The sequence below is a fragment of the Lepus europaeus genome, chromosome 5 (assembly GCF_033115175.1).
Source record: "Lepus europaeus isolate LE1 chromosome 5, mLepTim1.pri, whole genome shotgun sequence".
NCBI classification, from domain to species: Eukaryota; Metazoa; Chordata; class Mammalia; order Lagomorpha; family Leporidae; genus Lepus; species Lepus europaeus.
In genome coordinates this window covers 121632910-121657582 of record NC_084831.1, presented here as the reverse complement: position 1 = coordinate 121657582, position 24673 = coordinate 121632910, and the positions used below count along the sequence as shown (strand labels likewise).

The following is a 24673-nucleotide window of genomic DNA, read 5'->3' as shown; positions in this document are numbered from 1 at the left end:
CCAGACTCAGCACTGGTCACACCCCTGGGTGCCACCTTGGTCTGTGCACCCAGCCACGCAGGGCCCACCATGGCTACCTTCTCAGAAATAGCTCAAAAGGCAAAGGACTGAGTGAGCTGGACAGCGACACCCACCTTGGCTCATGGTCCTGACCTCAGGGAACCCAGGAGCCCCTGGCACAAGGGGCTCTGGCACAAGGGGCTCTGCTGCCCACTGTCCACAACACAATGGTCAAGTCTACCCACTGCTGACCACTGCTGAGCTGGCCCAGCCTGCAGGCTCTAGGAGGACTGTGACTACAGCCAACACTTGGGAGCCCAAGAGCAGCCGGGCCAGAGGAAGCATCCTCACAGATTATAGAGCGGCACAGGAAGTTTATTTACGGATGTGGGGAGAATATGGCAAGGGCCCTTGGGTTGGCCAGCAAGGGGGCAATCAGTGGAGATTGAAAACAGACTCCCTGAGCCGGGACCTGGGGAAGCCTCAGGCACCGGCAGGGCTGGGGGTGGTGTGGGCCCGAAGTTGGCAGAGGGCACACATGGGCCTGATGCCAGGGTGGAGCTGGCCAACCACCCTCCAGTTAGAAGCAAGTGGGGGGATCTGAAGGGAGTGCTGTGTGTGACCCAAGGGAGCCCCTAAGGCACAGTGGCAGTGGCGCTGCTCTGGCCTGGCCCTGCAGCAAACACCATGGCTGCCTAGGGACTGGGCACCACTTCAGCTGTCCCCAGGGGAGCGTCACAGGCCCAGCACACTGGACCACAGGCCCACGACCTCAGCTGCCCTCTGCTCCTGGGCAGGGCCGTCTCCTCACTCGGGCTCCCTCAGCACAGCCAACAGCTCTCTCTGCTCTCTGTGCAGAGCCTGAAATCAACGGGAAACAACAATCAGGGAACAAGAAAACCCAAATCCTTTCCCCACATCTCTGACTCCAGGCCTGGCTTTCACCCAGGACCACAGGGATGAGGTCTGTGGCTCACGTCAGGGGCCTTGTGCGGTGTGTTAGGACACAGGCTTGTTAGGAAGTCCACACCATCGGCACGGCATCATGGCAGGCTGGGGGTCTTGGCCACCCAGGCTGGGCCTCCCGAGCAGAACCTGCCTTCACAAGCCCCCAAAGAGGCCCCCAGGTCCTGGGACCTCGTCCGAGCTTTCCAGCACAGGCTGCATTAGATGAACTTCCAGTTGGGCTACAGACATGGAAACTGATGGCCTCAGCAGCAGACCTACTTCAAAAACAATCCGTAGCAGCTGTGGGTGAGGGGTGGTTTTAAGAGCAGGGGGATTGTGGGCTGGTGCTGTGGCATGGTGGGTGGCACCGGCACCCCATATGGGTGTCAGTTTAAGTCTCGGCTACTCCACTTCTAATCCAGTTCCCTGCTAATATGCCTGGGAAAACAGTGTAGGATGGCCCAAGTGCTTGGGCCCCTGCACCCACGTGGAAGACCTGGAAGAAGCTCCTGGATCCTGGCTTCCAATCGGCCCAGCTCCACCCATTGTGGCGATTCAGGCGTGAACCAGCAGATGAAAGCTCTCTCTCTCTCTCTGTTACTCTGCCTTTGAAATATATAAATACATCTTAAAAAAAAAAAAAAAAAGATAAGAGTAGGGGGCTTAGTTTCCCTTCTTAAAACAGAAGCACTGGCCGGCGCCGCGGCTTACTAGGCTAATCTTCTGCCTTGCGGCACCGGCACACCGGGTTCTAGTCCCGGTCGGGGCACCGATCCTGTCCCGGTTGCCCCTCTTCCAGGCCAGCTCTCTGCTGTGGCCAGGGAGTGCAGTGGAGGATGGCCCAAGTGCTTGGGCCCTGCACCCCATGGGAGACCAGGAGAAGCACCTGGCTCCTGCCATCGGATCAGCGCGGTGCGCCGGCCACAGTGCGCCTACCGCGGCGGCCATTGGAGGGTGAACCAACGGCAAAAGGAAGCCCTTTCTCTCTGTCTCTCTCTCACTGTCCACTCTGCCTGTCAAAAAAAAAAAAAAAAAAAAGAAGCACTGAACATCAGAGCTGGTGGGCTCTGCGGATCATTATTAGAGACTGGAGGCTGCCAACAGCAGGGCCCCAGAGTGCCCGAGACACAGCTCTGAGCTGTGAAACCTGCCCCAGGACCAGTCATGACATGGAGAGACTGCAGGGGGTGGGGACAAGAGGGAACAGAGCAGGCCACCAACCTTCCACCTGCTGCCACCTCCCCAAGACTCGGGGCCCTTGTGTACGCCAATGCAGGACCTTGGGACCACAGCGAACTGGTCCTGGGAAGAGAAGGCCAGGGGACCTGGGAGCCGTGGATATGTTCCCTCTGGGCACAGCCAGGGACTGAAGTCGATATTACGTGGACAAGTACATGAAGGCAGTAGAGAAGCCAAGAGTGGTGCCTCTACCAGGACCTGCAATTAATTTTGTTTTCTTTTCTTTTCTTTTCCCCTCTCTTCCCTTCCTCCTCCTCCCTCCCTCTTTTAAGATTTTATTTATTCAAAAGACAGAGAGGGAGAGAGAGGGAAAGAGAGGGAGATCTTCCATCTGCTGGTTCACTCCCTAAATGGCTAAAACAAAGCTAAGAGCACAGAACTCCACCTGGGTCTCCCACACGGTGGCAGGGGCCCAAGTCCTCTACCTTCTGCTGCCTTCTCAAGTGTATTAGTGGGGCGCTGGATGGGAAGTGGAGCAGCCAGGACTTGAACCTGTGCTCATTTAGGATGCCTGTATTGCAGGAGGCGTCTTTGCTCATACAACGCCAGCCCCTTGAACCTGAATTTCAAGCACATGAGAAAACTCACCTCCTCCCTCTGCAGCCACACTCGCTACCTGCATTATCCGGCGTGCTCACCCTCTCCCGCTTATTCACCCAGATTGGCTCCAAGCGGCCTTGGGCCCCTTTCAGAAATTAAGTTCAGGGGCTAGCTTGTGACACAGTGGGTTAAGCCACTGCCTGCAACACTGCATCCCATCTGAGCGCTGATCCAGGTCCTGCCTTGTGCGGGGATGGAGGAGGCCACTAACTGGGGACTCTTAGAGGACCTCTGTCCCCTAGAGACACGAGAGGAAGCAGGCAGGGCTGCACACTCACCTGCAAGGCCTGCTGCCGGGCCTGGATCTGCAGCTGCAGCTCCTCCACCTGCTTGCGCCCGGCTAGGATGGCGTCTGCCAGCTGCCGGTTCTTGGCTTCCTGTTTCTGCACGTGGTGCCGCAGGGTGTCCCGTTGTTGCAGGAAGTAGGGTGCCATGATGCTACACAGGTCTTTCTCTGGGATCCCACTGGGGCGCCTGGGGGGCCACAGGGGACAGGGAGGGAGGGAGGGACAGGTATGTGAGAGGATTCTACTTCCAAGCCCAAATGGTGCTATTCCCGCCTGGAGTCCCAAGTTGGGCTGGCTGCCAAAGCCTCTCCTGTGGCCCCTCTTCCTTCCCAAGCCCTGCTCCTGGTGGGGATGCTCACCTGCTGTTCCCCAGCTTCAAGGCCGAGGGGTCCACCCCACCCCCCCCTTTCTGCCCCTAGCTTAGCCTTCCTAACCACAGCCTGTAGCTCTCCGTTCTACAATGCACACTCCCGTCTAACACTCCAGGTCAGACGTGACTTTCCAGCCCCTGCCTCTGACCCGCTGGCCAGGTGTCCTGCCGTGCATCCTCCTCAACAGACTGCGAGCTGGAGGGAGGGAAGAGGGGAGGCAGCAGGATGAGCTCCAGATGGGGTAGGTCCTGCGAGAGGGCCCCAAGCCCAGGGGGCCCCGTAGGCTTTGGCTGATGTGAGAAGAGAAGCAAAGGCGGGTCCGAGGAGCTGAGAGTAAGCAGGGGTGGCGGTGGGTTCTTTGAAACATTCTTTTAAGGGGCAGGCATTTAGTCATGGTTAAGACACCAGTGACGATGCCTGCATCCCAGATCAGAGCTCCTGCGTTCCCCGTCTGCCTCTAGCTCAAGCTAAGGTAGACTTTGGGGGTAGCACTGATGGTTCAAGTCCCTGGGTTCCTGCCACCCGAGTGGGAGACAAGGGTGGAGTTTTCAGCTTCCAGCTTTAGCCTGGCCCAGCCCAACCTATTATGGATGTTTGGGGAGTAAACCAGTGGATGGAAACTCTGTCTCTCAAATCTATTTTTAATATTAATTTTTTAAAATAACATTTTTTTTTCTTCAGTTGTAAAAATTCTTTTAAGTAGTAAGGTCACAGAGCATAAACAATTTGGAAAGTACAAAAAAGCTACCTACTTTCTCTGGCCTGGGGTCCTCGAAGGGAGTGGGGGCTGTTCTGGCCCTGGCGGCTTCTCATGTCCACTGCGCCCTAGGCCCCACCCCTGCATCTTGCTCATTACCTGCCAGCAGCTGGGCTGCCCACCGGGTCAGCTCTGCTCACTGCACCTCACATAGCATCAAGCACATAGTAGCTGCTCCCAAAACACTTGTTGATGAGTAAGCACCAGAGGCCCGGCCAGCCTGACCCACAAGTGACTGCAAACCCCACTCTTCTGCCTGCTCTTGTTGCCCTCCTCCCCCAGCTCCCACAGGCCCAGTGGTCCCGAGAGGAGCTGCCCCAGGAAAGCTTCCTCCATCTGCCCTCAAGCCAGCCCCAAGCTGGGGCTCTCATCTCTGCTTGTCCCCATCAAAGGGTCCCTCTCAGAGGCCATGAGTCCCTTTCTCATGGATATGGGCCAGTTACTTTTTTTTTTTTTTTTTTTTAAAACAAGAATCCTGACTCTGATTGTATATATTTCTTCTTCCTCTTCTCTGACTGTACACACTGTACACTCTTTTCTAAGATTTTTATCTATATATTTTTTTATTTGAAAGGCAGAGTTGCAGAGAGAAAAGCAGAGACAGATGAAGAGAGCTCTTTCATCTGCTTGTTCAGTCTCCAAATGGCTGCAGTGGCTGGGGCTGGACCAGGCCTAGGCCAGGAGCCAGGAGCTTCTTCTAGTTCTCCCATGTGGGTGTAGGAGCCCAAGCACTTGGGCCATTCTTCACTGCTTTCCCAGGTGCATTGGTAGGGAGCTGGATTGGAAGTGGAGCAGGGGCCAGCACTGTGGCATAGCAGGTAAAGCTGCCACCTGCAATGCCAGTATCCCATATGGGCGCTGGTTCAAGTCCTGACATCTCCTCTTCCAATCCAGCTCTCTGCTGTGGTCTGGGAAAGCAGTAGAAGATGGCCCTAGTCCTTGGGCCCCTGCACCTGCTTGGGAGACCCAGAAGAAGCTCCTGGCTCCTGGCTTCGGATCGTCCCAGTTCCAGCCATTGCAGCCAATTAGGGAGTGAACCAGTGGATGGAAGACCTCTCTCTCTCTGCAACTCTTTCAAATAAATAAATAAGTCTTTAAATAAATAAATAAATAATTTTTTTATAAAAGGTTCTGAAAGGCCCCTCCTGTCACCTCCCCACCCCTGTCCTCACCAGGCCGGCTCCTTGCGGTCTCTGCCTTCTTCCACAATTTTATCCAAGGAATTTAAGACAGCTTCGAGGTTCCCTTCCTCCTTGATTTCAGAAATCTCCTCCTTTAAAGAGAGAGAGCTGTAATGATGCTAGGTGAGCACACGGTGGAGATACGCTAAAGAGCCAATAGCACTTGGCAAGCTTTTGGCTAATTTCCACTCTGTGTCTTTATACTTTCCGAAACCTTCCAACTCTTCTACATGTGGCTTTTATAACTAAGAAAATGAAAAATGGGAAACATTTAAAAAGAGCCTGTAGCAAGCCTCTCCCCTGTCCACCGTCTTGGAAGGCCGCAGCCGGACGCCAGGGTGGAGTCACACTGCAGAGCCCTCAGTCAGACGCGAACAGAACTGCTGCTGTTCTGCATACCCCGGGGCTCAGCTGCTCTGCATTCAAGCAATGATTAAACACCTGCAGGTGCAGGGCGCCGCACCAGGGACTGGGGGTACACAAACAAGCAAGCCCTAGGCGCCCTGGCTGAGCTCACAGTCTGCAGGGCCAGACAAGGTATAAACACATCATTACAACACAGCACCACGAGAGAAGCACGTATTTAAGAGCCCTAGCTTGTCTGGAGGAGCTGCGGCCTGCTGGGCACGGAGGGCAGTTCCAGGGGTCAAGGAGACAGGGTGGCAGAGGGAGGGGTCCCTGCTCTCAGGGGACTGACAACGTGGAGACAGAACCCAAGCCTAGGGAGCCTCGGGACTTCTTGTCACTCACCCGGATAGACGTCTGCAACTGAGTTATAAACTTGTCATAGATTCGCTGCGTCATGTCAGGCTGCAACTGGTAGAAGCGCTTGTAGCAGTCGGTGAATCTCTTGTAGCTGGCAGGGAGGAGAGAAGGCAGTGGGAGAGGGTCAGACCCACCGCGCTCAGGCTGCGGGGGCACCTCTGCGGCTGGACCCGAGCTCCGCGTTCTTCAGGGCCCTGGCAAATCTCTCGTCCAAAGTCAGGATGGCTCAACCTCATCAGCACCCGCTCTTCTCAGCCTGGCCCCCACGGAGTTCGTGTTTGCTGCTTAAAAGTGAGTCACGGTCAGCCACATCCTTCAACTTGACCGTGCACAACATCACCAGGAGGGTGATCTGCTGAAACACAGACCACTGCCCCTCTCTCCTCCTGCGAGTCTCTAACAAGCTCCATGGGCAGCTGGCACTGCAGCCGGGACCACACTTGGAGGACTTCTGGCCGTTCCAGTCCCATTGCAGGGCCTGGATTGGGATAGAGTGTGTGGGCTCTGGGAAGGAGTACCAAGCTCCTAAAAAGAGCCGCAGAGGAAGCAAACGCTGCCCTTCCTGTGGGACACTACTGCATACAGGTGATGCCTCCAGTGGCTGGCAACCAGGGGCCCTGGCTGAGGGCAAAGCCTACGTCAACCTGCAGCCACCCTCACCTGGGCCTTCCTGTCCCGTGAGGTAATGGGTTTCTCCTACTGCTCAGATCTCTCTGTCTCTCGTAGCTGAGAGCACTTGCTGATATAGCCCTTGTAGCTGGAAGAATCAAGAGGCTCTCAGTATAGGGGCCGGCGCTGTGGTGTAGTAGGTTAAGACGCAGCTTGGCAGTGCTGGTATCTAGCATCCCATAATTCATACCAGTGGTAAACATTCCAATTAGCACACCCCGCAGGTTAACTGTGGGTACCAACAGACAACACAGAGGACAGGAGCTGGGTGTCCTTCCACCCCTCAGCAGAGGCCCGGATCTCTTGCTTTGCCCCTGGTTCTACCAGCCACGCAGTCTGTGGCTTCAGGGAGGATGTGGGGGATATATGATCCTGACCCAGCGGGGCTGGAACTGAAACTGGGTAATTGTGGCTTGAAGCTGAACTCGGCTCAGACACGGGAGATCCTTTTCCTCCTCCCAGTCCACTGGGCAGGCGGAGGGTCTGGGTGGGCACATTGCTCCTCAGCGCAGGTGGCCGAAAGCAGACAGGACCCAGGGCATGGAGAGGCAAACTGCCCACCAGAGCTGCCGGTGAACTCTTCCAGGAATTCCAGGAAAGTGCAGGGCCCCAGAAACATGCACACGCACGCAGACACACAAGACATGATTGTTTAGGACAGCGAGGCAGGCAAAGAGCCAGATTCGGGGCCAGTGTCAGTGAACACAGGCGGCAAGTGACTCCCCCCAGAGCCCGGGCAGCCTTGGAAACGGTGCAGATAGCCTGTGGGTTTCCTGAAAAACACACTCCGGGAGAAGCAGGTTTTAGAAAACATGTGTGCCTGTGTGTGCCTGTGTGTGCCAAGTATGAACCTTTATCTTCTCCTGCAGCCTGACAGACCCCCGTGGCTGGGAGGGCCAGGGCCCAGATGGTGTGTGATGTGCAGTAACATGTGAGCCTCTCCACGCAGACTGCCTGCTCCCAGCCACCCCTGCCACGCGGGCTGCGTGGGCGGAGGAGCACGCCCCCAGGAACCTTCCCCACTCCCCCATGATGGAACATCTCCTGGTCTTGGCCTTCCCAGGGTATACAGGAAGTCACTCAGCTAGATGCTCTGTAAGATACAGGCTTTGAGCACACACCGCCTGTTCTTTCGCCTGGGTTCCACTCCTACCTCTACCACACATCAGCTGAGCAGCCCAGCCCACTTCCGGTCTGCATACAGGTACGCTTGCCTGTCCTCCTAGCGCACTGCAATGCAGCAGGTCGGCCCCGATTTTGAGGGTCTTAAAGGAGTTCACAGAAAGTGCATATTAGGAAACAACTAGGCCTGAAACTTCAACCACTTTTGCACCAAAATAAACTTATCTTTTAACCTCATCTTTCACGAACTTTCCTGAAGTACCCCTGTATTATTATGATTTTCAAAAGCACAGTCCTCAGTTCCCTCCGAGGCGGGGAACAGTCAGTGATCTGACTTCCCAGAGCAGAGCCGGGCCCTCTAAGGGGAAGGCAGGTGCCTGGGAGACCTGCAGAAGCCAGCCCAGCCCAGGAGGAACTGCCATCAGGATTTGTCCATACACTTAAGCTACACTTATCGCCAATGAAAGTAACTTTTATTTATTTTAAAAATATTTTTCTTTTTTAAAAAATACTTATTTATTTGAAAGTCAGAGTTACACAGAGAGAGAAGGAGAGGCAGAGAGAGAGGTCTTCCATCCACTGTTTCACTCCCCCAATGGCCGCAATGGCCAGAGCTGCACCTATCCGAAGCCAGGAGCCAGGAGCCAGGAGCCTCCTACTGGTCTCCCACTCAGGCGCAGGGGCCCAAGGACCTGGGCCATCTACTGCTTTCCCAGGGCATAGCAGAGGGCTGGATCAAAAGCGGAGCAGCTGGGGCCCGAACCAGCACCCACATGGGATGCCGGCACTGCAGGCGGCGGCTTTACCCGCTATACCACAGCGCCGGCCCCTTGAAAGGCAGTGACTCAGAGGGGAGACAACAAGAGACATCTTTCATCCACTGGTTCACTCCCCAAATGCCTGTAACATCCAGGGCTGGGCTATGTCAAAACCAAGAGCCTCGCCGGCGCCGTGGCTTAACAGGCTAATCCTCCGCCTTGCGGCGCCGGCACACCAGGTTCTAGTCCCGGTCGGGGCACCGATCCTGTCCCGGTTGCCCCTCTTCCAGGCCAGCTCTGCTGTGGCCAGGGAGTGCAGTGGAGGATGGCCCAAGTCCTTGGGCCCTGCACCCCATGGGAGACCAGGATAAGCACCTGGCTCCTGCCATCGGAACAGTGCGCCGGCTGCAGCGCACCTACCGCGGTGGCCATTGGAGGGTGAACCAATGGCAAAAGGAAGACCTTTCTCTCTGTCTCCCTCTACTGTCCACTCTGCCTGTAAAAAACAAACAAACAAACAAACAAACAACCAAGAGCCTGGAACTCTACCTGGGTCTCCCAAGTAGGTGGCAGGGGCCCACGCACCTGAGAGCTATCATCTGTTGCCTAGGAAGCATCAGCCCAGAGATGGATCGGAAGCAAAGCAGCTAGATCCTGAAGCAGCACTCCAGTAGGGACACGGGCGTCCCAAGCAGTGGCTTAAACCCACCACACTCGCCCCTCAAATAATAGATTAAAAAAAAATGTTTTTAAGTACAGAATCAAGTTCTGGTGGCTTGCCCATCTGTTTGCTTACATATGCAGACAGATTTTGTGGGACTCCACGGAAAGATAACAGAGACACAGACAAGTAAGTATATGCTGGGGCAAGGAGTTTCTAAGGTGCTAAGGAAGCCAGAGAGGGAGCCAGGCTGGCTCGCCTGCCTGCTTGCTCCTGGGGATGCTGGGTGCTGCCCAACCGGACAGCTGTTTCACAGGCTGCCCAGCAGAGGGCAGTGGTGACTGGCACGGCACGGGCCACTGGAAAGGCCTAGGGCAAGCCAAACAGAAGCAGGATATGACAGAAACCCATGCTCTTCATCCCCCAACAGCCAATGACAGGGCTGCCCCATTTTGTTAAGAAACATTTCTCTGGGGCCAGTATTGTGGCACAGCTGCTCTACTTCCACTCCAGCTCCCTGCTATGTGCCTGGGAAGGCAGTGAAAGATGACTCAAGTGCTTGGGCCCCTGCACCCACATGGAAAACATAGATGCAGTTCTAGACTCCCAGCTTCAGCCTGGCCCAGTCCTGCTGTTGCGGCCTTTTGGGGAGTGAACCAGTGGATGGAAGATCTTTCTCTCTGTAACTCTGCCTCTCAAATAAATATCTACCTACCTACCTATTTTTTTTTTTTTTTTATTTGACAGGTAGAGTTATAGACAGTGAGAGACAGAGTAAGGTCTTCCTTCCATTGGTTCACTCCCCTAATGGCCACTACAGCCGGCGCTGTGCCGATCTGAAGCCAGGAGCCAGGTGCTTCCTCCCGGTCTCCCATGCGGGTGCAGGGACCCAAGCACTTGGGCCATCCTCTGCTGCCCTCCCAGGCCACAGCAAAGAGCTAGACTGGAAGAGGAGCAACCAGGACTAGTACCTGGCACCCCAACCGGGACTAGAACCCGGGGTGCTGGCACCGCAGGTGGAGGATTAGCCACGTGAGCCACGGTGCCGGCCATACCTACCTATCTATTTTTTAAAAGAAACATTCCCCTGGCTTTTTCTCTCTCCCCTTTCTCAGTCCTGTGTAAATTGAGCAGTCCCAGGGCTGAGAGGGGGAGGACAAAAGATTAGAAACCTTTCTTAATGAAATAAGGGGAGAATCTCCAGGTCAGATGAATGGTTTTTTCACAAAATTACCTTTTAAAAGGTTAAATCTGTGGCCAGTGCTATGGCACAGTAGGTTAATCCTTCACCTGCAGTGCCGGCATCCCATGTGGGTGCTGGTTCGAGTCCCGGCTGCTGCTTTTCCCATCTAGCTCTCTGTTGTGGCCTGGGAAAGCAGTGGAAGGTGGCCCAAGTCCTTGGGCTCCTGTACCCGTGTGGGAGACCTGGATGAAGCTCTTGCCTCCTGGCTTCGGATCATCCCAGCTCCGGCCATTGTGGCCATCTGGGGAGTGAACCAGTGGATGGTTCCACTCTCTCCCTCTCACTGTCTGTATAACACTACCTCTCAAATAAATAAATAAAATCTTTTAAACAAGTCTATCTCCAAAAATAAAATGAAAAAAGGGAAAAGAGATAAATAAATAGAAATAGAAATAAAAATTGATGCAGCAGTTAAGCCACCGCTTGGGATGCTCACATCCCTTGTCAGAGCCGGGGATGAAGCCCCAGCTACTCCACCTTACAGTCTAGCTCCCTGGGAGGCAGCAGGTGACGGTCCTTGGGCCCCTGCCACCCATGTAGGAGACCTGGATGGAGTTCCTGGCTCCTGGTTTTGGCCTGGCCAGCCTCACCTATTTTGGGCATCTGGGGAGAATGAATTAGCAGGCAGAAGATCTCACGGTTTCTCCTTCCCTCCCTGTAACTCTGCTTTTCAAATTAAAAAGAAATTTTTAAAAAATTAATCTTAATTATGTCTTTAGGCTATTTGCTCTCTTGGGCTAATGTAAGCTTTTGTTGTTAGGGTCTTACTTTTTAAGTTTTCCAGCATTTTACAAAGGAAGATCTGAAATTGTGACATATTTTCTGAATAAGAAGGGAGAAACTTCTGATGTGATAAACATTAGCATGAAGATAATAAAAATACCAACAGGGTAATTATATTCATTTAACCATTTGATGAACACCTCACTAAGTGTTAACACTTAATTGAGCACAGACTACCAACCCAAAGATGCGAAAGTACGATTCCTGCCCTCAAAAAGGGCACAGCTCAGTCCTCAGGAAAGTGAGTATGTGGCGGCTTGGGGAAGGCGTGGGTGAGAGACAGAAGCAGGCGCTGACCAGCGGACAGAAGAGCAGCAGGTACGAAGGTTGGGGCACACGTGTGCCTGCAAAGGTGCAAGAACAGCAAATGTCTACCGGGGACTGACTGCTGCCAGGCCTGCTGGAAGCGCTCGACGTGCAGCAACACCAAACCCTTCTCTATCAGGTAGGTCTTGTTACCATCGCCTCACTTTTCAGATGAAGAAGCTGCCGCAAAGAGAAGCTTGCCCAGCTCAACCCTGGCCATGTTGGCGTTCAGGACCCGAGGCAGGCAAGCTTGGAGGGCAGATAAAGGACAAGCGCAAGCAGCCACCCGAGGGTCTGAGGCAAGCATAAGCAGGTCTGCACCACAGGGCGCTCACTTGGGTCACCGCGAGATGGCTTCAGGAGGCACAGCCACGGTGTCGGCAGCCCCGAGCAAGGCAGAGCCAGAGGCTGCAGAGATGGGGGGAATCTGGAAACAGACGAAGCACAAAGACTTTGTGTGGCAGGCCTGAAGCCACACACCACGCTCTGGTGAGTGACATCTGTGCTTCAGAGACGTCACCACCAGGAACATGTCCGATCTGCACACTGATGACAGTCAGGGATTTCCCAGCATGTACAGTCACAATAGTTTGTGCAGTAACCTACTCTTTTTCCTGTGAAGAACTGTTTTTTTTTTTTTAAATTGAAATGCAGTTGCAGAGAGGGGAGGGGAGGGAGAGAGAGAGAAATATTTTCCATCCACTAGTTCACTCCTCAAATGGCCTCAATGGCTAGGGCTGGGCTAGGCCAAAGCCAGGAGCCTGGAACTCCACATGCGTCTCCCATGTATGTGTAGCAGGGGCCCAAGCACTTGGGCCATCTTCCGCTGCTTTCCCAGATACATTAGCAAGGAGCTGGAGCAGAAGTGGAACAGCCAGGACTTGAACCGGTGCTCATATGAGATGCTGGCATGGCAGGGAGCAGCTTAACCCACTGCGCCATATCAGCCCTACAGGACTATTTTTTATGAACACTAACAGTCTTTGTCACCAGTTCAAGTACAAACGCAATCAGCTCTCTCCCTTGGTCACTGTCAGACAGAAGGATTCAGTCACTACAAAATCATGCTTGGCCCGGCATGACTGACCAGAGGGAGGAGCTGGACCCAGTATACACTGAAAACTTAAGCACTATTGATTGTCTCTTGCTCCTTAAGCCCCCGTGGGACCAATGTCACATGCAGAGTGAGGGCCAGGCCGAGGGCTGTGGCTTTCTGTGGCGGACCCAGCTTTTTCTCTGAATAGAACTAACTGATCTTCCACCAGGGCCTGCACACCAACTGCCTCTGGTCTGGAACAGAACACAGAAAGGGAGCACTCTCTCCAGCCTGCTTCAGCTCCCAGGAGAACAGCTGCTTTCAGAAGGTTCAAGAGCCTGGGAGGCCACTAGGAGCCCTTCATGGTCACTGAGCAAGGCGGAGGTTACAGACGAGAGATTCCAACAGGGCCACGCTTCCAGGCTCTGGAGCGCAGGAAAGGCCAACTCAGGACCTGCTGCAGCCAAGCCACCGAAAGGGAGAAGCCTTAACTGAGGACAGCAGGACCCGCAGGCTCTGAGAGCCCAGTGCTGCCAATAACCTTCCGGGCACTCTGGGCTGCGTCGTATAATCTGCTCTCCTACTCAAGCTTTCCTAGCAAACACAGGCCGTGTTAGGGGGAAAATCAGTCATGGTTTAATATATCCATTTGGATAACTGACATGTAAACACTACCATTTACTCTATATAGATTCCTGTTGGAGATATACTCCATGCTTGGCATTAAGGACTTTAAACACTCTTAACTTAATTAATGACTTGGGCAGAGGGAGAGTCAAGCATTTGCATATATATTTTTAAAAGATTTATTTATGGCCGGCGCCACGGCTCAATAGGCTAATCCTCCGCCTTGTGGCGCCGGCACACCAGGTTCTAGTCCCGGTCGGGGCACCGATCCTGTCCCGGTTGCCCCTCTTCCAGGCCAGCTCTCTGCTGTGGCCAGGGAGTGCAGTGGAGGATGGCCCAAGTCCTTGGGCCCTGCACCCCGTGGGAGACCAGGATAAGCACCTGGCTCCTGCCATCGGATCAGCGCGGTGCGCCGGCCGCAGCGCGCCTACCGCAGCGGCCATTGGAGGGTGAACCAACGGCAAAAGGAAGACCTTTCTCTCTGTCTCTCTCTCTACTGTCCACTCTGCCTGTCAAAAAAAAAAAAAAAAAAAAGATTTATTTATTTATTTATTTGAAAGGCAGAGTTACAGAGACAGAGGGAGAGATAGAGACAGAGAGAGAGAGTCTTCCATCTGCTGGTTCACTCCCCAAATGGTCACAATGGCTGGAGCTGGGCTGGTCTAAAGCTAAGAGCTTCATCCGGGTCTCCCACATGAATGCAGGGGTCTAAGCACTTGGGCCATGCTCTGCTGCTTTCTTAGGCACATTAGCAGGAAGCTGGATCAGAAGTAGAGCAGCTGGGACTTGAACAAGCACCATGTATAATACCAGTGTTGCAGTTGTGGTGGCTTTATCTGCTACTCCACAATGTTCGCCCCTGCATACATCTTAAAAGTCTACGTTTGGGGGGGTGCCAGCACGGTGGCATAGTGGGCTAAGCTTCTGCCTGTGGTACTGGCATCCCATATGGGTACCGGTTATAGTCCCAGCTGCTCCTCTTCTGATCCAGCTCTCTGCTATGGCCTGGGAAAGCAGTAGAAGATGGCCTCAGTGCTTGGGACCCTGCACCTAGGAGACCTGGAAGAAGCTTCTGGCTTCTGGCTTTGGATTGGCCTGGCTCCGGCAGTTGCAGCCATTTGGGGAGTGAACCAGCAGCAGATGAAAGATCTTTTTCTCTCCCTCTCCTTCCCTCTGTAACTCTGCCTCTCAAGTAAATAAATAAAAATCTTAAAAAAAAAAAAAAAGTCTATGGGGCAGGCATTTAGCCATTAGATGTGGTTAGGGTGCTGTGTGCTACACTGGAGTACCTGAGTTTGATTCCTGGTTTTGGCTCCTGGTTCCAGCTTCCAACTAAAGTAGACTCTGGGAGGTAATGGTGAGGACCAAGTAGTTGGGTTTTTATCACCCAGATGGGAAACCTGGCCAGGTTCCACTCTGGCCCACTCTCAGCCTTGAAGAATGAACCAGTGCACAGGAGCTGTTTGGCTCTGAAATAACTTTTTTGAGTTCTGTGTTTATACATGATATTTACTGAGTGCATTCCATGTGGAAACCAGCTATTCCTATTTACCTAAATGAGGGGCAGGATGTTGCAGTGAGGAAAGACAGCAGTTGGAATGGCAGGGTGGCAGGGAAGGGGCGCGTGTGTGCTGCACCTGCGTGCACACATGTGTGCACTGTATCCCCACGACACTGTGGTGGGCCTGCAGAGATGGGAGGGAGGGCTCAAGGAGTGAAAGGCCTTGTATGCTGAGCTAAGGAGCTTGCATTCCTTTCTGGAAGCAGCCCTGACCCTATTAAACGTTTTAAGCAGGAGGCTATGACCAAGTCTGAGCTGCAGACTAGAGGGAGGGGCAAGACAGACTGGAGGGCCAGTGTGCAGGACAGCCCGTGAGGGCCTCGGGTTAAGCAGTGGAGGCAAGGATGGAGAGGAGACTGAGGGCAGGCAGGCAAGCAGCAGCAGGGCTCGGCGACTGACTGGAAGCGAGGGGACGGGGACACTGGAGACACCCACATCCCTAGCCTCGAGGATGGGTGGACGGTGTTCCCATCAATCAAGTCAGTGGCCACAGGAAGAGAAGCGGGGGAGAAGTCCTTTTTCTGCTCTGCCCTGCTGTGCTGAGCTTTCGGCTTCCAGTAGCAGCCTGCTGCAGACAGCCAGACACAGCTTGCGAATCCTTGTTTATTCCAGAACTATTTACTGAACGTCTTCTAAGTACCAGAGGCAGAGAAAACAGGCAGAGCTGGTGAACAAGATAAACAAGATCCTGGCCTCAAGGACATTATGTTTTAGGTGGGGCAACAGACGACAACTAACTAAACAAGCCACCCCAGAACGCAGCCCCGGCTAAGTGCTGTGAAGGAATAACTCACCAGGGGATGCCATGGCACAGAACCACGGAGGAGAGATGACTCTGGGACGGTCAGGGAAGAGATGGAGGAAGCCCGTTCCTGGCAGAGCAAACAGCGAGCTCAAACGCCCCGAAAGAGCAAAGCACCTGCATTCTAGCACTCGAGGAGGCCACGTGACTGAGCACGGTGGGAGGAGGACATGGAGAGGGGCCGGGCCCTGCAGGGCTTTCAGCAGCAGCGGGACATCAGGTGGGACGGGAGCGTCCAGATGTCGAGGTGAGGACGCACTGGCAACACTAACGCATTTAAAGGGTCAAGTGAGGGGAAGGGGCAGAGAACAGCCTCGGAAGCCACAGAGACATTTCAAGAACAGAGAAGTGGTTAACAGTGCCATCTGCTACAAGGAGGACAGTAAAGATAAAGAAAACAAAACAAAACAAAACAAAACAAAAAACTGGCTGGTGCCGCGGCTCACTAGGCTAATCCTCTGCCTGCAGCACCGGCACCCTGGGTTCTAGTCCCGGTCGGGCAGCTGGATTCTGTCCCAGTTGTCCCGCTCTCTGCTGTGGCCCGGGAGTGCCAAGTGCTTGGGCCCTGCACCCGCATGGGAGACCAGGAGAAGCACCTGGCTCCCGGCTTCGGATCAGCGCGTGCGCCGGCTGCAGCGGCCATTGAGGGGTGAACCAACGGCAAAGGAAGACCTTTCTCTCTGTCTCTCTCTCTCACTGTCCACTCTGCCTGTGGGGGGGAAAAAAAGAGTTCATGGAAAAATTAAAGTAAGAGATAAGCTTGTTAAAAACCAATCACAGTATTTAGCAGGCAAGAGGTTATTAATGGCCTCCAAAGGAACAGTTTAAGGGAATGCTATGAAATTGCCCTGAGCAGAGGGAAAAGCTGCAGATGGGGAACTAGAACCTGGGACTGCAAAGCTTGAAGCCACAGCCTTGGCTGCAAAGGGCAGGAAGTCAATAGAGAGGCAAGGGGCCGGTGCTGTGGTCCAGTGGGTTGAGCTGCTGTCTGCAGTGCCAGCATCCCATATGGGCGCCGGTTCCAGTCCCAGCTGCTCCACTTCCGATCCAGCTCCCTGCTAATGTGCCTGGGAAAGCAGCAGAGGATGGCTCAAGTGCTTGGGCCACTGCACCCATGTGGGAGACATGGAAAAAGCTCCTTGCTCCTGGCTTCACCCTTGCCCAGTCCTGGCTGTTTTGGCCATTTGGGGAGTGAATCAGCAGATGGGAGAACTCTTTCTCTTTGTCTCTCCCTGTAACTCTTTCAAATAAATAGATAAATAAATAAAGAATAGGTAGGTAAATAGCAGAGCATAGGACTTGGCACCTCTCAAATTTATGTCACATGGGTCGGCATTGTGGCACAGCGGGTAAAGCATTGCCTGCAGTAACAGCATCTCATATGGGTGCTGGTTTAGGTCCGGGCTGCTCCACTCTGATCCAGCTCTCTGCTAATAGACTGGGAAAGCTGTAGAAGATGGCCCAAGTCCTTGGACCCCTGCACCTAAGTGGGAGACCTGGAAGAAGCTCCAGGATCCTGCCTTCGGATCAGCCCAGCTCTGGCCATTGCAGCCCTTTGGGGAGTGAACCAGTGGATGAAAGACCTCTCTCTCTCTCTGTCTCTCTGTAACTCTGTCTTTCAAATAAATAAATAAATCTTAAAAAAGAAAAAAAAAAAGAAAAAAAAAAAAAACCTCTCTCTCTGCCTCTCCCTGTGACTCAAATACATACATAAATCTTTAAAAAAAATGTATAGCCGTGGAAACGCCAGCCTTACGGCATTACATTTTCTCTGTGTACCCCAAACGTTGGGGTTATTTCCACTGAGAGGGTGCAGGTGGCAGGAAAAGAGCCTGAGGGACATGATGAGGATTTAAACCAGCTGCTGTGGAGAAGGGGAAGGGAGCTGGCTGAAGGCCCCAGACGTCCAAGAGTGTGACTTGGAGGCACCAAGTTCCACCATGGGTTTGCCTCCACAGTGCCACTGAGCAGGCTGGCTGTAGGGGCACAGAAGTAAAGACTAAATGCTGCAGCTGGTGGGCTGCAATGTGAGGGTACAAAGGAGCTGAGCAGCAGGAGTGGGGCTGCTGTTCTCTAACTGCACCTGTCCCAAGACACGCCTTGGCACTGACCCCGGATCTGTTTCTCTCTCCCCCTCTCACCTCTGTTCTTCCTCATGTCGGTAGAAGCACCAACTCTGGCCCAAACACCAACATGAAGTGACTGCTAACATCTGGGAGCTCCCCTCGCCCTCATCTGAAATCTACCCATGTTCTTCTTCTTCTTCTTTTTTTTTAAAGATGCGGTGCCGGCATCCCACATAGGCACCAGTTCTAGTCTTGGCTGTTCCTCTTCCAATCCAGCTCCCTGCTTATGCCTGGGAAAGCAGTAGAAGATGGCCCAGGTGCTTGGGCCCCTGCACCATGTGGGAGATCCAAAGAAGCTCCTGGCTTCTGGCTTCAGATTGGCCCAACTCCAGCCATTGCAGCCATTTGGAGAGCGAACCAGCGGGTGGAAGACCTTTCTCTTTGTCTCTTCCTCTCTGTTTGTAACTCTGTCTCTCAAATAAATAAAAAATCTTAAAAAATCAAAAAACTGAGAAAGACAAAAACTATCCTTTCTTCAAATGAATTGTTCCTCTATTTTAATTAAAAGAAAGAGAGAGAGAAAGAGGCTGGCGCCGCGGCTCACTAGGCTAATCCTCCGCTTGCAGTGCCGGCACACCGGGTTCTAGTCCCAGTTGGGGTGCCGGATTCTATCCCGGTTGCCCCCCTTCCAGGCCAGCTCTCTGCTATGGCCCGGGAAGGCAGTGGAGGATGGCCCAAGTGCTTGGGCCCTGCACCCGCATGGGAGACCAGGAGAAGCACCTGGCTCCTGGCTTCGGATCAGCGCGGTGTGCCGGCCGCAGCGGCCATTGGAGGGTGAACCAACGGCAAAGGAAGACCTTTCTCTCTCTCTCTCTCTCTCTCTCTCTCTCACTATCCACTCTGCCTGTCAAAAGAGAGAGAGAGAGAGAGAGAGAGAGAGAGAGAGAGAGAGAGAGAGAGAAAGAGAGAAAGAGGAAAGAAGAAAGGAAGGAAGGAAAGAAAGAAAAAGTTTGTGTAAGGGGCCAAGCGCTGTGGTGCAGATGGTTAAGGTACCTGCAGCACCAGCATCCCATTCGGGCACCAGTTCAAGTCCCAGCTGCTCCACTTCCGATCCAGATCCCTACTAATGTGCCTGGGAAAGCAGCGGAGGATGGCTCAAGTGCTTGGGCCCCTGCATCCACGTGGGAGACCCAGATGAAGCTCCTGGCTCCTGGTTTTGGTTTTAGCAATTATGCTGGATCAGAAGAGGAGCAGCCAGGACTAGAACCATGCCCATATGGGATGCCAGCGCTTCAGGCCAGGGCTTTAACCTACTGTGCCACAGCATTGGCCTCTGCTCCACTCTGATCCAGCTCTCTGCTAATGGACTAGGAAAGCTGTAGAAGATGGACCCCTGCACCTAAGTGGGAGACCTGGAAGAAGCTCCTGGCTCCTTGCTTTGGATGCTCCCACCTTTGGCCTTTGCAGGCATTTGGGGAGTAAACCAGTGGATGGAAGAACTCTCTCTTTCTGTCTCTGTAACTTTGTCTTTCAAATAAATAAATATTAAAAAAAAAAAAAAAACTTTTGTTCCTCAAAGGACATTATAGACAAAGAAAGATATTTTCTCCTATACCAAGAAATTAAGCAAATCAGCAAAGTAAAAACCCCAATTTAAAAAAAATGGGGTTTGACATTTGATGCAGCAGTGAAAGCACGGATCAGGACACCCACATCTCACATCAGAGCGTCTGGGCTCAAGTCCCAGCTCCACCTCCAGTCCCAGTTTCAATTCTACCTGTTGCCACAAGACGTAGCCAGTGACAGCTCAAATACTTTGGTCCCTGATAGCGATGTGGGAGACCTGGGTTTGAGTTCTTGGCCCCTGGTTTCAGCCTGGCCCAACACCAGCTGTTGAGAGCATTTGGGAAGTGAATGAATAGATGGAAGATCTCTCAGCCTTTCAAATAATTTTTTTAAATGGGTCTTAAAAAATATTTTTTCAGGCTAGAGGAAATGAGTAGGCAGTTCAGAGAAGGGGAAGCCCAAATGTCTAACAAGTGTGAAGAGGAAATGCCCAAACCCACGAAGAATCAGAGGCATGCAAATCAAACAATGAGATACCCCTCTGGCTCCTGTCAGAATGGTAAATGTTAGATGGTGGCTATGCAGTGACAGCCGGGATGTGGAAGATTAGGAACAGCTTTTCTGGACAGCAGTGTGACCACACACAGCAGTCTGACTTGTCAGATCAGGGGGTCCTCTCTCCCAGTTACACACCTCAGAGAAGTTCAGCTCTCGCCCAGGAGGAGATGTTCATATTATTCACCCCGGCATAACTTGTGGAAGAGGGAGGTGGAGGCAACTGAGTGACTGACAGGTGGGCAACAGGTCGGTAGCGAATGTGTATCAAGAAATGACAGGCTGGGGCCAGTGTTGTGGCGAGTTAAGCTAACACCTGCAACACCAGTATCCCACATGGGCCCTGGTTCAAGTCCCAGCTGCTCCACTTCTGATCCAGCTTCCTGCTAATGCACCTGGGGAAAGCAGCGGAAGATGGCCCAAGTGCTTGGGCCCCTGAACCCACTTGGGAAACTTGGATGAAACTCCTGGATTCTGCCTAACCCAGCCCCAGCTGTTGTGGCCAATTGGGAAGTGAACCAGTGGATGGAAGATATCTTTCTCTCTCCCCCTCTCTCTAACTCTGCCTTTCAAATAAATAAAATAAATCCTTTTTAAAAAATGATAAACAGCACTGAAAAGCTACAAACCACTGGCACTTACAGGTCATTGACAGATCTAAAACAATGGTGCTGAATGAAAAAAGGCATGTAACACAACATCATTCACATAATATTTTACAAGGACACAAACATATTCCAGTGTCACTGCCTCGTGTTCATTGCAACTCTGATTTCCCTCCCCAGTGCTCTCTGTTCCTTTACCCTGATCGATCTGTCTACTCCATGAGGGCAGGGACATTTCTTTTCTTTTCTTTTCTTTTTTTTTTTTTTTTTTGACAGGCAGAGTGGATAATGAGAGAGAGAGAGAGAGAGAGAGAGAGAGAGACAGAGACAGAGACAGAGAGAAAGGTCTTCCTTTTGCCGTTGGTTCACCCTCCAATGGCCGCCGCGGCCGGCGCATCGCACTGATCGGAAGCCAGGAGCCAGGTGCTTCTCCTGGTCTCCCATGCGGGTGCAGGGCCCAAGCACTTGGGCCATCCTCCACTGCCTTCCCGGGCCACAGCAGAGAGCTGGCCTGGAAGAGGGGCAACTGGGATAGAATCCGGCACCCCGACCGGGACTAGAACCTGGTGTGCCGGCGCCGCAAGGCGGAGGATTAGCCTATTAAGCCACAGCGCCGGCCTTTTTTTTTTTTTTTTTTTTTTGACAGGCAGAGTGGATAGTGAGAGAGAGAGACAGAAGGAAAGGTCTTCCTTTTGCAGTTGGTTCACCCTCCAATGGCTGCCGCAGCCGGCGCGCTGCGGCCAGCGCATCGTGCTGATCCGAAGCCAGGAGCCAGGTGCTTCTCCTAGTCTCCCATGGGGTGCAGGGCCCAAGCACTTGGGCCATCCTCCACTGCCTTCCCGGGCCACAGCAGAGAGCTGGACTGGAAGAGGGGCAACCAGGACAGAATCCAGTGCCCCGACAGGGACTAGAACCCAGGGTGCTGGCGCCGCAGGCGGAGGATTAGCCTAGTGAGCTGCGGCGCCAGCCATACATTTCTGTCTTGATCGCTGTTGTATCTGCAGCAACTAGGATAGAGCCTGGGGCACTGTTGATGGTCAATAATTACTTGTATCACGAATAAATTAAGGACATACAACCAACAGAAAGCAGAGCCTATAGGGAGGAGAGAGGAGGGCTGGGCGAGTAGGGAAAAATAAATGAAACAGGGAGAGGGATCTTGACCGGTTCATAAAAATCATTACAAATTATTTTATCAAATTCATTACTCTGGTAAACTAGGCCTTGCGTGCTAAGGCTGCTATCTGCCTGTCCAGTGTCCTCTGATTTACTCTCCTTCTGAGTAGCTAAGAACACCTCTGCCCCTGCCAGTTCCTAGAACTCCTGATCCCTTTTGTGCCCTTGCACAAGCTGCTCCTTTGCCTATAAGCTCCCTCCCTCCCTCCTTTCTCTTTCCTTCTTCCTTCTTTATTGAAGAAAAACACTTATTCTAATTAACTCACAAACAATAACACTACGACCAACCGACCGACCGCGTGTTCAAGGAGACCAAACATCTGCTCAGCTCCAGATCCGACCCTATGTCAATGAATTTCCGCCCAGCAGGGATGCTCCCTTCTATTGCAATTCAGAACTAAGGAGGCTACTCACGGCAGAGGACGGGTTTACCTGGTGGCTGCACACTTGATGCTCTCATTACCAATTACATTTTTATGCTAAAGCAACTTGGTCATGAGATTCTGTTTTCCACTTCTTGCTTAGACAAATCCATTTGCAGGTCTGCATTGTCTCAGTACTTCATTGAATTCCTCCCAGAGCTTAACATCACCCTGGTTCTGGACACACTCCAAAAACTGTTTGAGACTCTCAGAAGCAAGAACCAAACCCACTGAAACCACCAGCGACGGCAGGGCCCAAAGTGTGCCCACAGTGGCTCCCACAGCCACGCCAGCTGCCCTGCTTGCCATTTGGGCCATCAGGCCAGGCTGTGGGGGTGCAGCAGCGGGCAAGCCAACTGCAAACGGTGCGGCTGCTGGTGCAGGCTGAGCTGCTGGAGCTGGCCTCCACGCGGCTCCCACGGGAGGTGTCCGGCTGGCAGGAGGGGCCACGCGGACACGTGGCTTTGGTTTCCACGCGTTTTAACTGTTCAACTCTTAGGTGCCTAGAAACGCGAGAAAAGTCAGTTGCTTCTGCCTACAACCTTCCTGTAGTTCTTCAAAAAGCTGGTACCTTCTCATCGGTCAACTCCCAGCTGTCACCTGCTCAGCACCGGCTCATTCAACCATTTCCTCTAGTGCTCTCTATGTATCTCCTGTTCACTGTCTCAGTGAGCTCTGTGAGTAGTTTACAGATGTATCTAACCAATGACTGTAGCCCCAAGAAAACAGAGAGGCTTGCGCATCTCGCCTGGCAGTTAAGATGCTGCCTGGGACTCCCACATCCCCTGTCAGAGCCTGGCCTTGAGAACCGGTTCAGCTCCACAGTCCAGCTTCCTGTTACTGCACACCCTGGAAGGCAGCAGGTGATGGTTCACGTCCTTGGGTCCCTGCCACCCAGGAGGAAAACTCAGAGTGAGCTTCCTGGCTCCTGGCTTTGGCCTGGCCCAGTCCTTCTGTAGGCATTTGTGGAGTGAACCAGTGAATGGGAGACCTCTGTCTCTCTGCCCTTCATATAGAATAAACTTTAGAAAACAGAGGGCTTTTCTGCTTAACCTCATCCTCAGCACCTGATATAAAGCAAGCAAATCTACTGAGTCACGAGTGAAGACAGAGATCACAGGGCTAAGCAGGAAAGGTACCATGCTCAACCCAGGAGAGACGGAGACTGGGAAGAGATGGGCGTCATTGTTTTACTATTTTAGCCTCATTCGAAAGGCAGAAGGTTCTCCTCCAAGTGCCAGCAACAGCAAGGCACGGGCCGTGCCACAGGCTGAAGCCAGCAGCTGGGAACCCAGTGTAGGTCTCCCACGAAGATGGAGTCCTGATGAGGTCGAAGGACAGACAGGGGTGGGTGGAGGACAGGCTGTGGTTGGGAGGCCTGACAACACTGCTTCAGCGTCGACCTGCTGCGGTGTGGGGCCCAGGCAAAACACTTAATTTAAGGTGTCTTTGTTTAAAACACACACACAGAAAACATTTCTTTTTAGGGTAACACATTTAGTCTTTGCAATGGCCCAGTGAGGGTATTATTGTCATAACTAACACAATTTTCGACGTGGCAAGCTCTGTCCCAGGTGCTTTGGTTGTATTTATTCATCTAACTCTCAAAACGATCTCAAAACGATCCTATTGGAAAGGCCCACCGAGGCACCAGGCGGTTAAGTCTCTGGAACGAGCCATGATTTCAATTTTGACCCAGGTACAAAGGCTGTACCTTTTCCTTTCCTTTTTTTTTTTTTTTTAATTTATTCATTTATTTACTTGAAAGGTAGCGACAGAGAGAAAGAGCTATCTTCCATCTGCTGGTTCACACCCCAAAAGGCCATAATGGCCAGGCGGGAGCCAGGAGCGTGTTCCGCGTCTCCCACGCGGGTGCAGGGGCCGTGGACTCGGGCCATCTTCTACTGCTTTCCCAGGCCACAGGAGGGCTGGATCGGAAGTGGAGCAGCCGGGACACGAACTGGCGCGCCTGTGGGATCCCGGGGTCGCAGGCGGTGGCTTTACCCGCTTCAATCACCTGAAGTCTAAAGAGGCGTCCCCGGGGGAAGCAGCAGCGGTTGGCCGGAGTCCGCTACCTCTCCCGTGTTGGTAAATAGCGCCCGTGTTCGCTCTCGGTATTTGTCCGCTTTCATTGGGTCGCTCCGTGGGCCCTCCCCAGCCCACGGGACTGCGCTGCTGGCGTCTGCGCTCCCGATCTCGCGGGATTTGGTCACCAGCGGCTCCCCTCCCATTGCCTGTCTTCCCGCACATAGCCCTCCCACCTTACCTGCCGGCGGCGACCAGCTTCTGGAGAAAAGTGTCAACCATGGTGTCGAGGAGCTTCACTCTAGAAATGGTAGAACTCGGTGGTACGGATTCCGGAGACGATCCCTCAGACCCTTTTTCGTCAGCTGCCGAATTGGTGCTGCTCGCTTCCGCCATGTTGAAATCGAACCGCCAAATCTAACTGGCCCGGCCGTCCCGCCCAACGAGGCCCCCGATTGGCCGTCCCCGCACTGGGTGCCTCCGATTGGAGCAGACGGAATGTCTATCAACCTAGGCGGAGAAAGGGCAGTTGCCCGAGACGG

At 53.1% G+C, this 24673-nt stretch overlaps 1 protein-coding gene across 2 annotated transcripts; it reads right to left on the bottom strand.

The window, feature by feature from the left end:
- Positions 1–180: 180 nt before the first annotated feature.
- PMF1 (polyamine modulated factor 1) lies at positions 181–24561 on the bottom strand. 2 transcript variants are annotated; one of them, XM_062192478.1, is made up of 5 exons: positions 24373–24560; positions 6134–6239; positions 5375–5475; positions 3066–3261; positions 199–861 (listed from the first exon to the last, which is right to left on the bottom strand). In XM_062192478.1, the coding sequence occupies exons 1-5, from the start codon at positions 24525–24527 to the stop codon at positions 808–810; spliced, it is 612 nt and encodes a 203-aa protein (XP_062048462.1). In that variant the 5' UTR covers positions 24528–24560; the 3' UTR covers positions 199–807. The 2 variants fall into 2 exon arrangements, with proteins under 2 accessions (XP_062048463.1, XP_062048462.1); XM_062192479.1 differs by lacking the exons at positions 5375–5475; positions 6134–6239 and having other exon boundaries at positions 181–861; positions 24373–24561.
- Between the last annotated feature and the right edge of the window lie 112 nt (positions 24562–24673).